The sequence below is a fragment of the Anastrepha ludens genome, chromosome 4 (genome assembly GCF_028408465.1).
Source record: "Anastrepha ludens isolate Willacy chromosome 4, idAnaLude1.1, whole genome shotgun sequence".
NCBI classification, from domain to species: domain Eukaryota; kingdom Metazoa; phylum Arthropoda; class Insecta; order Diptera; family Tephritidae; genus Anastrepha; species Anastrepha ludens.
Genome location: NC_071500.1, coordinates 60,198,129 through 60,211,905, shown reverse-complemented (window position 1 = coordinate 60,211,905; position 13,777 = coordinate 60,198,129). Strand labels below are relative to the sequence as shown.

The 13,777-nt window shown below is 34.4% G+C and overlaps 1 protein-coding gene across 6 annotated transcripts in view; it reads left to right on the top strand.

Moving 5' to 3' along the window:
• LOC128862574 (protein boule) overlaps window positions 1–13,777 on the top strand; it is a 52,622-nt gene that overhangs the window by 15,940 nt on the left and 22,905 nt on the right. For all 6 annotated transcript variants that reach the window (XM_054101290.1, XM_054101288.1, XM_054101291.1 and 3 more), the window contains one exon: window positions 12,576–13,110. In XM_054101290.1, coding sequence (XP_053957265.1) covers window positions 12,995–13,110 — 116 coding nt within the window. In that variant the 5' untranslated portion in view covers window positions 12,576–12,994. The remainder of the gene's footprint in view (window positions 1–12,575; window positions 13,111–13,777) is intronic.

The following is a 13,777-nucleotide window of genomic DNA, read 5'->3' as shown; positions in this document are numbered from 1 at the left end:
ACAATCGGATTATACATGCAGATCTTACCCGAACTCATAACGTGGTCTTTTTTTTTTCCGAGGCATTATTATAAGAAAATGGTATATTGAACTTTCCTACATGGCAACATCTTGATGAACAGTTTCCGTCATTGGAACATATCCCGCCTTGATTGCAGTATAAGTAGAGTCGGATCGCACCTGTATCAGTAATTTCAAAGAGTGTTATAAATACACTCAAAATATCTGGAATACCTTTAAAGTTGTTTCGCAGGGTAAGGGTAGTAGTGCTTCCTCAATACCTGTACTTGCAAGCAAACAGTTCATACTTTTTTCCGAAGCAAGTAATTTTTTCTTTCCTCGTTGCATTTTTCGAGTTTGGCTCTTGGTATCATTGCTTTGCAGTATTTATTGTAAGGAAACGCTGTAACTATAATTCATTATAAAATCATACCGTCACGTCACAGTAGGCCATGTAAATGTCAATTTGTAACAGTGATCAAGTGAATCGCTACCTTAATCGTGAATTACCTAAATTAAAAGTAAACCATTTGAGGAGTGGGTAAAAAAATACTTGCTTTTCCGTCCTGTGTGTATATAGTTGTCGAAAGACCTTTCTCTAAAGCAGAAATATGATTATAGAGAAAAAAAAGCGCCTATCAGGCAAATATTATGTTTAGAGAAATTTGTTTTTGTACCTCAATAATAAAAATTGGCGAAAAAATTGTTTGAGTTTTACAATTATACTTTTTTATTCGCTACTTGAATATACGTAATACTTTTTACCGATATTTATTCAGTGTTTGACACTTTGCTCTGATACCAGAAACAAGTAAAAGTATCGGTGAAGGTAATAAAGGCATATTTTCATCTAATGAGGAAGTGTTCATAAATACCACAGCATCGAGGATAAAGTAGCGGTAATTTCTGCATACTTGTCTAAAACAATATCAATCCTCTCTTCCAATTAATTTTGAAGGCATTTTATGCTTACCAAGCTTCATTAAATATGAATTAAATTTTAAGTTTTTTGGACATACAAAATACAAACTATTTTGTTATGCATTTTTTTAACGGAAAAAGTTTTCAATTCAAAATCAAATTCAATTTCATTCAATTGCCAAATCCTCAGCAGAAATCGCATCATAGAATTGCTAACTTCCCAATGCTTCGTTCAAGAGCGCAAATCTGTAATAGTAACGCTGGTATAGGTCAGGGTTGTAAAGATAACTATTATAGTGACTCCTTGACTGTGTGTAGGCGGACATTGCTGTGAAGGTGATTTACACTAACGAAAGTAAATTCGCGTCCCCATTTTTTCTTCGCCCCATAATCATAATCCATATGTATGTGTATTGGAATAAAGAAACACGAAACAGTAAATAGCGCTTAAATGCATACATACATACAAGAACTTTTTGTGTGGACATACATACGAATACCACATTCAATTATATGTGGTTCTAAGAGTTCCATACTCTGAATACTACTACTGTCAATTGGTGAATTTTATAACTTTTTTGTATTTATTTTCGTTAGTTTATTAAATATCATTTCGTTATAAAGTGCTTAGTAAAATATTTTTAAGTATTAATTAATTTTTAAAAGGCCTATATTGTTAGTTAGTTGCTTTAATTGTGTAATATAATCGTTTTTAATCATATTCCATTGTAAATAAATAAATAAAATGTATACCTGTAGGTAGCACTGATAACAGTTAAAATATTCGCTGCATTCATTTTCCTTTCCAATTCAACATTAACATACTCTTGTTAACTTGTTACTCTTACCAAAAGGTAAGAGAGAATTTCGCCAACTAAATTGTGGAGTCCTGACATGCTGTTATCATAAATGAAAATCTTTGCCTAGTGCTCTCGTTTTCGCCACATATACGAGCATTCGTTATGTAGTCGGATTTGTGTTAGTAGTTAAGTATACGCACAAGAGAGCCTAATTTGCTTCACTTGGTTTATTTTCGCAATTGCTGGAACACTGCACTTTCTTATGAATTTTTCTGAATTTTTCCGTTCAATTTTTTGAAAATAATAAAATATTTTAACTTCGCGCGTACTTCAAATCCTACTCTGTTGTTGATAGCTTTCTCGTTTACTTTTGTTTTGCAAATTACGCTTACACACGATTTTTAGATTACGAGCGTGAGTGAAAAGAATGAGAACCATGTATTTACATATGTATATTTTTTATTTATGTATATATGTACGTATTTTGTGTTGTATGGTGGGTGTGTGTGAGTATTACCTAATCTAAAAAAGGGTGATTCAATTCTGGTTGCTGATGTTAGTTAGCATGTAGATAATAAGCGAATGTTTTATAAGTTTGAAATTTTTGGTGTAATTTTTTGAAATTACGTGGCAAAACCACCATTCAATGAGTGAATGCTCCTCAATTATTCTGCAGAAACGTCAGTGTTGATAGCAAAGAGTAAATTTGTTGGGTTAATAAACAATGATCTCGCAGGATGGGTTCCTATTGTTGCTAAGGTATTGCAATAGTGAGCTAGGTTTTTAATGGTACTTCTGAATCCGCTGTTTACAATATCCGTCACATTTTGACTTTTTTGTCAGCATTTTTTTTTTGTAAAGTTTTAGAAATTGTTTACATGCAGTGCCATCGTTGAAAAACTAAAGAAATTCTGATAAATAAAAGTGGCAATTTTTGTTTAGCTGCTCAAATTGTTCGAAAGCACGAAATTTTCGAACAAAGAAGTTTCGAGCAATTGTCGAGCTAATCGCTCTGCTTCGATTTGCCATTTCTCTGCTCGTTTGACGGTCTAACTAATACTCACACTAGGATCAGTAAGATTTTCTGGTCCTATTCCATCTTACACATCACGTTTGCTATTGATCAACTTGAAGTCCTTAGAAGTTAGAAGATCGATTCTTGCTCTCTCGTTTGTTTTCAATGTTATTAAAGGCGACATTGATTGTGCATTTCCACTTCAAAGTATTAATTTTCTTACACCTTCCAGAATTCCCCAGAATCGCAATGCTCTTCCTTTCTTTTTAAATACAATAAGTTTAATACAAATTATGCTCGCAATGTTCCAATTGAACGTGTTCTTCGTGATTTTAATAAGATCTCCAATTCTAACGTGCTAGATTTCTAAGTTTCCAAGAAAGAATTTTCTGTGATATTGAACTCTTAAGTTTTAGTTAGTTAGAGGTAAGCTTGTATATTTTAGTTATATTTAAGTTTGTAATTGAATTATGTGTATATTTTCATTGTTATTTAGTCATGAAATAAATAAATAAAAAAGTGTTTCCAAACAAATGTAATTTTTGTCAGCTCCTTTCCAGTGCTGCCAACATATTTTTATTTATGCCAGTTGCTTCATCTATTCGCCACTTGCTAGCACTTTGCGAATCGAAGGCACCTTTTAATGCATAAATGAAGCGTATGCACCAAAATGAGAAATTACCCGATTACTCAAAAACAGGATTGCCAAATTTAGTATAATAGAACTTTTTGATATTTCTATTTTATTTGTAAAAACTGGGTTACAGAATTTCACACTATCAAAAATAATGTGATGTTTTGAGATTTATGAAATAGCTATGCCCATGAATTTACACAAGCGCCATGCTTCTGTTCGGCGAAGAAATACAAAAAAACACACATTTTTTTGATAAATTAAATATGTCTTGCATAGCAATCCCTTTCTAAATATTACTCAATAATTCTATTACTATAGTCAAGTTATTTCGTATACATAACGTATTTCTTGGGGATTATTGAAAATAAAAGTACAAATAAGGTTAAGTGTTGAATGTTTTCCACTAAATGTCTTTAGTAAGCCACATTAAGGCATATACAGATGTTTAATGTTTGCGTTTTATGAAATTACCATTTGAAAAAGGAAAACCACATCAATTTTTAAATTTCATTAATTATTGTTTCTAGTTTCCTTTTATGGGACTTATGGTTACTTTTTATGAGTAAATTTGAATACAGCCAAATCATCTTGATTGAAAGGTTCCCGGAACAATCGCCAGGGTATGCTCTGAGTCAACTGATTTCAGTTCTGTTGTTTTTGTTAGGTAGCCATCTGTGATTAACATTTCTTCCAAAATTTTATCACCATTGCTTGACATTTGTAAAACCGATTTGAGTTTGCAACAACGAGTTTGCATTAAATTTTGCGTTAAGGATACGATGCAGGTTCAATGAGTAACCTTGAAGATGTTGGGAAACTGTTTCGATAATAATACTCTAAAAAAATACAACTATTTACGAGTAGCATAAACGCTTCAGAAGAGATCGTGAATCCATCAAGTATGAGGAACGTAGAGGCGCGAGTTGATATCGCAATCCAGACATCAGGCGAGTGAGTGGTGAGCTTCGAATGAACCAAGGCCAAAAATACCACTTCATTTGCTGTCAAAAAAAAAGAAGCGATACTCAGCGCTTTTGTGGATTACAATAGTATTGTACTACACGAATTTTTGCCAGAAGGTTAGACAGTTAATAAGGACTGTTATGTTATTTGGGCGTTGTGAGTCGTTTACGTGAAGCAAATCGCCAATAATTTGGATTTTGCACCTTGATAACTCACTGACTCACAGTGCCATTATTACTCGTGAATATTTGAGTAAGAACGAAACGAATACCATCCCTCGAATTCACCTGATGTGACTCCCTGTGATTTTGTTCTGTTTGATCGAGTCAAAAAACCACGGCAGGAAAAGCGTTTTAACAGCCGAAAGGAAATGATGGAAAAATCGCTATAATGGCTATACCGAAAGTCGAGTTCCAGTAATGTTTCGCGAGCTGGATCAAATGCTGACAAAAGTGCTTTGCAGTTGATGGGGAGTACTTCGAAGGAGATAATATCATTTTTGAGTAATACATAAACTTGTAATTTGAATTTTCTATATATATTCCGGCAACTTTTTTATCAGGGTAGTATGCTTGTATTTTAAGGGTTAGTATTCTATCTAAGCTTAGCCGAGTTCCTTCTTCTATTTGTGGTGTGCATCTCAATGTTTTCCCCACAAATGGAGAGACCAACAGTTTTATCCCGCCTCCGAACGGCACATGGGTTTCCTATGAACATTGTGATACCACAGTCAGTTGTAGCAAGGCCGAACAAATTAAATTCGCTTCGTATTGAGTGCGACAGTATTGGTAATAAGTTTTTATAAAAATAACCTCGCGCAATTAATTTCACACTTTTCATTTGAACCATTTTCCAGTTGTAAGTTTCGATATTCGATTCGCACTGTATATGGTGATACTTTGCAGCATGCAGGTATGTATGGAGATATATATGTATATGAAATTACATACATACATACATATATTCAATTACATATATTCTAAAAGTTAGAATTGAGCTCCTCGTTTTTTTTTTTTTGGAAAGTTAATGTAAATACTTTTAGAAACGATATTGTTCCATTATTTCATTGTTTGCGGCTATTCACTAAAAATGGAGTGCATTCATTGTTTAGGGCTTTTTATGGTTCAATGGTTTTATATCGTTTTTGGATAGTTTTTTGTTTTCTGTTGGAGCTACGGCTATTTAATTTTATGCACAGACATACGATAATGAGATTTTTTTCACATTTTGATCGCTAAATTTAATACCTATGAAATATGTAGTTCAACACACAATACATATTTACATAGATCTGTGTAGGTATGTGATATACGTTTTTAAGTATGTAAATATTTTCTATCATTGATCATATGCAGTCGCTGAAGTTTCACGATTTTCACTTTCGTATAGAAAATTACAAGCCCAATAGTCGACACGCATGAAAGGAACTCGTTGGAAAATATAACGAAGCCCAGAATCAAATGCTTTTATGTACATACATATAGTATGTATAAGAAAGAGACATCTATGTTTCTATGTATATTGTGCAATACTATAATGTGTTTGATTTTTGTTTTTTTGTTTTTGTAGAATTGCTAAAGGTGAATTTTTAGAACGCAGACATACATATGTATGCACATACGTACCTTGTACATTCTGTAAGTGTGTGCATGTCAAAAGAAACACATACTAAAATTCACATACATATAGAAACATTCATACTATACATGTCTACTACATCCAATGTCTTGCGACGTATATTCTTCCGACCATATGTCGCAGCTAACTATCCAAAAATAGCACAATGGAAGACTCGTTTACTCGTGTGCACCAAATTTTCTTTCCAAATAATAACAAGTTCGGAGGGAGTTTAGGTGTACTACTTAGCATTTTATCGACTAGGTGTTACGATTAGTACTTGGGCCTTGTTATTATCTAGCAAATTACATCTTCTGCGTGATCTCTATATAAGATATAACCTCGTTGGGGAAAATGGTAGTGTAGAAACTGGGTAGAATAATAATATCGGGTATTTTTGTGTGCTTGAGAGTACAAAAAAAAATTTATTGGAATGCATTTTTTATTATAATCTGAGATATAATTTCATTGCATTTATTTTTTGAATATGATACGCGGTATATGTCCGCCGCGAATACAAGTTTTATAGTCCATTCTATCAGTCTTAATTTTGACTACTTTTGCATTAAATCTGGCCGTATGGCGTCAATGGTGGCTTGAATATTGCAATAAATCGGTTGTAAATCAATTTGTAGATGTCGTCGATGTTTAGTTGATTAATTTTTGAACACAAAAATTTAGATAGCATGGCTCAATAGCGCTCGCCTCGCCATTCATTCTCATTTCGAAAGGAATAAGGACCGATGATGCCGCCAATGTTCTATGAACTTCGCGAAATAGATTCTTTTTTTTTTTTCAAAGTAAATTTCCCCAATTTGGAAGCCTTGTTTTGGTGTTAAACGATTCATGGCGACTTACTAAACCTTACTTCACAGAAATTTCAACACAGTTTGTCATTTTCAGCTGTCAAACCATTATTGATACCATTGATAGTTCTCATTAGCTAAAAAACACCAGATGTATACTTTTTTATTTTTCCGTAGATTTTCAAAAATTCATTTGTTTTATAAACTACATTTCCTCATTTCGTTTTGTACGATCAAGATGTTGTCATCGTCTAATAAATATTTTTGCCTTACGAGCTCTTCGACTTCACAGGTTTTTAAAAGTTTCTGTAAGTCTGGTAAATTGCCTTCTATTGATTTATAAATAAAGCCAAACGAATGTAAAGCTAAGAGCATTTTGGACCATCTTCTATGCCATTGCTCAGCAGTTTGACATTGCGTCAGCTATTCATCACTAGTCCTTCTTTTCATTATCATTGAAATATGTATATTATATTTTACCGGACCATCACTGTCAGTACGTATGGCACAAGTGATACTAAACGTTTTAGTTTTTAACATGTGTACTTTGCTTTAAGCTCGATAAATTTCTTCCAATATTTCGCGAACTGTTTGATACCCTCAAAATAATAGGTATTCTCGAAGCCCCTGCCCTACCATAGGTCTGTATTTTATCGACGACCACTTATATGACCTAAAGATCTTACCCGGGTCATTTCTCTTTGGAATCAAGAAATAGTCATAGAGGAACAAGATCTAGAGAATATGCGGGACGAGAAAGCAATTCGTAACCTGATTCATGCAATTTTGCCAATACGATTGAGATCTTGACCACCGGTAACTTATTCAGGTCGAAGAGAACCTTTTTGCTCGCCGAATACTTTTAGAATAGCATTTACATGAAATTTCATTTATTTATTTTTCCTCAACAGTTACAGAACACTTTCTTATTCAATTACTTGTGCGGATTTATGGTATGAAACTGCATGTAGACTCTTCAAACTCTTGCACTTTCTAGATATTATTATAATTTCTAGTGCGGTGAGCTCAATCGAGCTAATAAATTGATTGTGAAGAGTCCCAATAACACTTTTTGTGCTCTTATGTGGTTTTGTATGATTGTCATAAAATTAGGGTACGTTTTTTAGAAAGAGGCTTCTTGATAATTTAATTCTGGGATTGAAGATTCTATTCTAATTTTCACAGACCTATTGATTGAACCTCGCGGCTACCGTAACCGAGTGAGTTTTTGCGTGACTATCATTCGTTTAGATTGAGTTCAAGAAACTCTCTGTGCCCATGAAATATCAAGTCGTAGAAGAAGTCTTCCCTAATAGCGGCAATAGGAAGGCCCATACAATGAAAATAGCTTCTCATAAAGAATTATCTGCACAAAACTGTAAGTCCTTTATACTTAGGTCCCTCCATTTGTGGGAGTATAACAATATCAAGACACGAATTGCTAATTGAAGGAGAAGCTTGACCAAACGCAAAGGATCTACGCGACAGCTATTAGTTGTGCTTCATTAGGCCTCTTTTTTTTCGCCAAGCGATAGAAGTGGCGAATAGATGAAGGAACCGGTATGAATGAACATTTGTTAGATGAAGCTAGTGAATTATACCAGTTTGATGAGGTATCTCCATACCCGCTAGCGCCAAATTTTACTCGATAACTTTGTTGTTGCTTTCGTCAAGTCAGTCGAGCAGAGATGTGGCGAATAGAAGAGGCCTATAATGTGGTAATACATTATGAGTTCAATTTTAAAGAGCATACGTTCTATACCAATGTATTTAAGACGTGCATATGTAAACACGTGATGTTTTCGGGCAAAATATGGTTATTTGCAGGAAAATGTAATATTTTTATTTGTTTCAGTAGCGGTGAAAATTAAAAAAAAATTGATGTGTTAAGTGAAAATAGGTTTTCCTAAAGTACACAGATATGGTATTCGTGCACATGTATACGCAGATCGGCAAAACATTAAGCTTTTCTGTCACTATGGCCCTGTGTATATAAAAACAGTTCGTACATACATATAATTACTTTTCTTTTATTTGTAGGCTAAAAATGGATTTCGAAAACAGAAACACAAAGAGTAACGTGTGGCACAAACACATTTGTATGTCTATAGGAAAAATCAAACCAGCTATATCTTTAAATTTTTCTGATTTCTTTCTTTATTTTAGATACGTGTGTATGTATGTATATAAACTTTCTGTATTAATTCATACAAACTTTTACATATATTGATAATACCCGAATATTTCCTTAGCTTTTCGTTGACAATTTGTATTTTTGTATTTTATTTTGGGCTAGCCATATTCATATTGTTGCTGTGCTTCGTGCATACTTAGGAATGACTAGGTTGTTCTCAATTCTGTTTTCTTCTCTTTTGAGCTAAGTGACTAGTCTTAGAATGTATGAGCTTTTTCAATTATTGTATATTTTTTTATATTATAATTTTTGAATAACAAATTCTCAGTACTTCTGTACAGTAGGGTGCATCACTTTACATACAAAAAAAACAAAGAAATCGCTACTCTTTTTCCATCAGAATTATATTGGGTATAGTCCTCGTAAAAGATGTGTCGCTGCTGATACTATTATTGTGTGGGCTCTAGTAATATACTGGTGATTCGAAGGTGTATGTATGAGGTCTCGATCGCAGTAGTTGAGATTCATTTGAAGCGTAAAGATCCTTTTTTATCTGACGACAAAAATGTCTACGTTCGTCCCGAAAAAACAGCATTTGCGGGAAGTCATGCTTCATTATTACCTTTTAAAGAAAAGTGCAGATGAAGCGTGTCGTATATTGATGAGTATTTACGGTAATCACGCTCCATAAAATAGAACTTGTAAAGAGTGGTTTTGTCACTTCCAAAGTGGAATTTCGAGGTGAGTGATAAAGATCGCTAAAGGGGCACCGAAAAAATTAGAAAATACTCAACTACAACAATTATTGGATGAAGACGCATGTGGAACCCTTGCTTATATGTCTAAAGAGTTGGATGTTGAAAGATCAACCGTCGGTAAACGGTTGCACGCGATGGAAATTGTGAAGAAAGCAGGCACTGAATGCCACATCAATTGAAGAAGAAGGATATCGAGAGACCTTTGGTGACGTGTGATATGCTTCTTGGACGGCAGAAAAGAAAAGGTTTTCTGCATCGCATCGCCATCGGCGATGAAAAATTGATCTATTATGATAACCCTAGGCGTCAGAAATGTTGGAGCCCGCCAGGTGAACCAGGTCCATCGACAGCGAAAAAAAATATTCATGCTTCCAATGTTATGTTGTGCATCTGGTGGGATCAGAAAGGTGCCATCTAATATGAACTCCTTAAACCATCTGAAACCATTACTGGCGAGCGTTACCTGCAGCTAATGTGTTTGAATCGAGCTCTCAAAGAAAAGTGGCCGAAATGGGGCGGTAGGCATGACAAACTGATTTTGCTGCATGACAACGCCACGCCACACATAGCTAAATCGGTCCAAAAATATTTAGAGGGACTGAATTAGGGAATCTTGCCCCACCCGCCGTATTCCCCAAACGTTCCGTCTTTGGATTACCATCTGTTTCGAGCAGTGCAGTCAGCACTTGGAAATCGGTTCACTTCTTACGAGAGCATCGCAAACTGGCTCAATGAATTGATTAAGAGGAACCCGTATGCTGCCCGAAAGATGGAGTAAATAATTCTTTCAATAAAATTCAATTCAATAAAATTTATTTAAATTTGAAATTTCCGCCAAAATATTTTGCAAAATATTAAGATTTACATAAGCAGGACCAATTTTTGAAAGCACCTCCAAAAATTTAGTTTTTTTAATTTGCATAAATAATATATATATATATATATATATAATTGGCGCATACACCCGTTTTGGGTGTTTGGCCGAGCTCCTCCTATTTGTGGTGTGCAACAATGTGGTGAATTACCAATAAATGTGTCTTGGTCGTTTGGTAATTCAGTTGATTTGTTTTTTCTTTCTTTGTTGTGGTTGTCAGCGCAGATTGAAACAAGGCGAATTCATTCTTTGTTTTCTATCATACTTTGCCTATACTTTTCCTTGACAATCAAAGGTACAAAATATTGTTGTTGGTTTAGTGCCACCACCTTTAATAAATGTGTTTTGGTCGTTTCATACTAGAAAAATATTTCAAAGCATTAAAAGCAATTCCTTATAAGAAATTAAGTTATGTTATAAATTCACGATGAGGCAATCATGTCATATCAGTCTCTACGATTGCTTTGCTTAGAGGGAGAGTTCCATTTTTTTACCATCGGCGGCCGCCGTAGCCGAATGGGTTGGTGCGCGACTACCATTCGGAATTCACAGAGAGATCGTTGGTTCGAATCTCGGTGAAACTCCAAAATTAAGAAAAACGGTCGCCCCTCGGCAGGCAATGGCAAACCTCCGAATGTATTTCTGCCATGAAAAAGCCCCTCATAAAAATATCTGCCGTTCGGAGTCGGCTTGAAACTGTAGGTCCTTCCATTTGTGGAATAACATCAAGACGCACACCACAAATAGGAGGAGGAGCTCGGCCAAACACCCAAAAAGGGTGTACGCGCCAATTATATATATACCTATATAATTCGCTTCAGCCAGAACATATGGAAGAAATCTTAAATTTAAAAAATATTCGCTCAAAATTAAATAAAATATGCGGTTGTATGCTTTCATAAGCCCTGCAACCCTGGATTTCTTCCATGTACACTACACTACAATGTACAGAAGTAATTCGACCTAAGCAAGTCAAGGTTGTTTCCTTCGCAATATAATTACACAAGTCTAAGTGTTTTTTTTTTTTTATTTATAAATGTTTTTATATTTCCAATGTAGTTTTGTACGCCGAATAGAATTAGTGTTCACAAATGCCCATTTCGTCATAATTTTGAGAAAAGTAGAGGTAGAAATACCCAAAAACATGTTTTAAAATCTATCAAACTACCGAAAAAAAAACATTTTCGAATGGAATGGGCTTACCCCAAGCTTTGATTTAAGTATAGGCTAACATTTTTAGCACGTTACATTTTTAAGAAAAGTAGTGGTAAACACACCACTGTTTTTTTTCTGAAATCGGAACATAAAAAGACTCAGAGCCTTTCAATAAAAACCTCAGTGGTGATTTGCAAAAGCTTGGCTAACATTTTTTAACTTTTGTCCACCATTTTGCATTCACTATTTTGAATTTTGAATAAGCGATTTTTTGCCAAGTTTAACAAACCGCGTGAATCGTTTATTTCTCGTGCTAACCGGCGCCAATTGGACATATCAAGTGAAGCCAAGCCGTCCACCTAATCGTTTGAACGCAAAGGAGTTTGAAAAACCTACCGCAGCTCTCGAACACTCTAAGCAGCGCCTGATTAGATGTTTTCATTGTCCAAGCTTCAGCGCCATACAATAGGACCGGCCAGATGGGACACTTATAAGGTGGATTTTTCTTAGCTTAGTTTAATGTAATTTAATAGGTTCAAGGTTCAAGCTTTAATTTGAGTATAGGTTGAAGTCTTTAGTGTGTCGGATTTTTAAGAAAAGCAGAGGTAAACACCCAAAAACACGTTTTTATAGGGTTTTTACATTCGCTTTCCTTGTTTTCCTTTTCCTCCTATTTTTCGTACTATTTTGTATCGAACTTGGAAAAGTACTATTGGTTTCTATCAAACCCAATAGGTTTACTTTTTTAATTGTGACACACTTTTCATTCAATTTTCACTCTTTCCCACCCCCACATACAAAAAAAAAAAAAAAATACGAGGAGATTGACGTGCGAGAAAAAATTTTTTTCTGGCATACAACATACAATAGCTAATTTTTTATTTGTGTATTTCAGAATTTGTAATAAAGGAGATCATCGATACATCGAGGTGTTAATTGATAAAAACTGGCTTAACAATAACCCAGAATATTTACGCACTAATAAAGAAATTACGAGCATTGCAAGTAAAGAGATCGAATACTCAAGCACCGAAAGCAAAAGCCTTACTTGGCCCACGTACTTAAAGCAGAAAATAGCCGGACAAATAGCGCATCATTAAATAACTAAAGCAATTCTTAGAGAATAAACTACGAGTGATTATACTGGTTGTCGCACTCTAGATATTAGTGAACAATAAACACAAACAAAAAAAAAGCAAAAACAAGTCGAAAGCAATTACGCATAACTCCAAAGGATATATCTTAGGCCGAGGTAGTGAATAAAAAACCGTCAAAATTCTTCCCTTCGCAAATTTTAAAATACAACCACAACCAATGCACAAGATGGCCGCACCGACCGGAGCAGCGCCGACGGCAGGACTCGAGGCCCCCCTATCCGCACCGAAATATGGTACGCTTATACCAAACAGAATTTTCGTTGGCGGCATAAGGTGAGCGATGCATGAAAAAATATGTACTTATATATTTACTAGAAGCTTGTTTGACTTTCACACAACTACATACATATTTTCAATTTTTAAATTAAGCACTTTTCAAATTAAGCGAACCATTTTTCAAATTAAATTAAACTATTTCCCAATTCAGTGAAATTTTATTCAAATTAAATATTTGAATAACAAAAAAAAGTAAAATAAAAATTATACATAGTAACAAAAATTAAAAATAAAATCATTAAAAATACATCATAAATCACGGTTCATGAAATTAATGAAGAGTTTCTCCGCTCGCTGCTTGAGGAATTTGTATATTCGCTTTAATAATTTTGCTAATTAGGCTAACTTGTGCGATACTTTCTTCAATTACACTAACAATATTATACTCAGCAGTTATATAACTTAATAATGATAGGACATGGGATCCTAACTTAAAAAATGTTTTCTCCATAGGGTTCAGCATAGGAGATTAAGTTAGTAAAAATTGGATTTGGAAATATATATGTATTTATATATATAATTGTCGCTTACACTCTTTGTTGGGTATTTGGCCGGGCACTACCGAATAGTAGTCACACACCAACCCATTCGGCGACTGCAAATTTGGAAATAGTTTAATTTAATTTCAAAATGCTATATATTTCACATATGGGGTTAGGTTAGT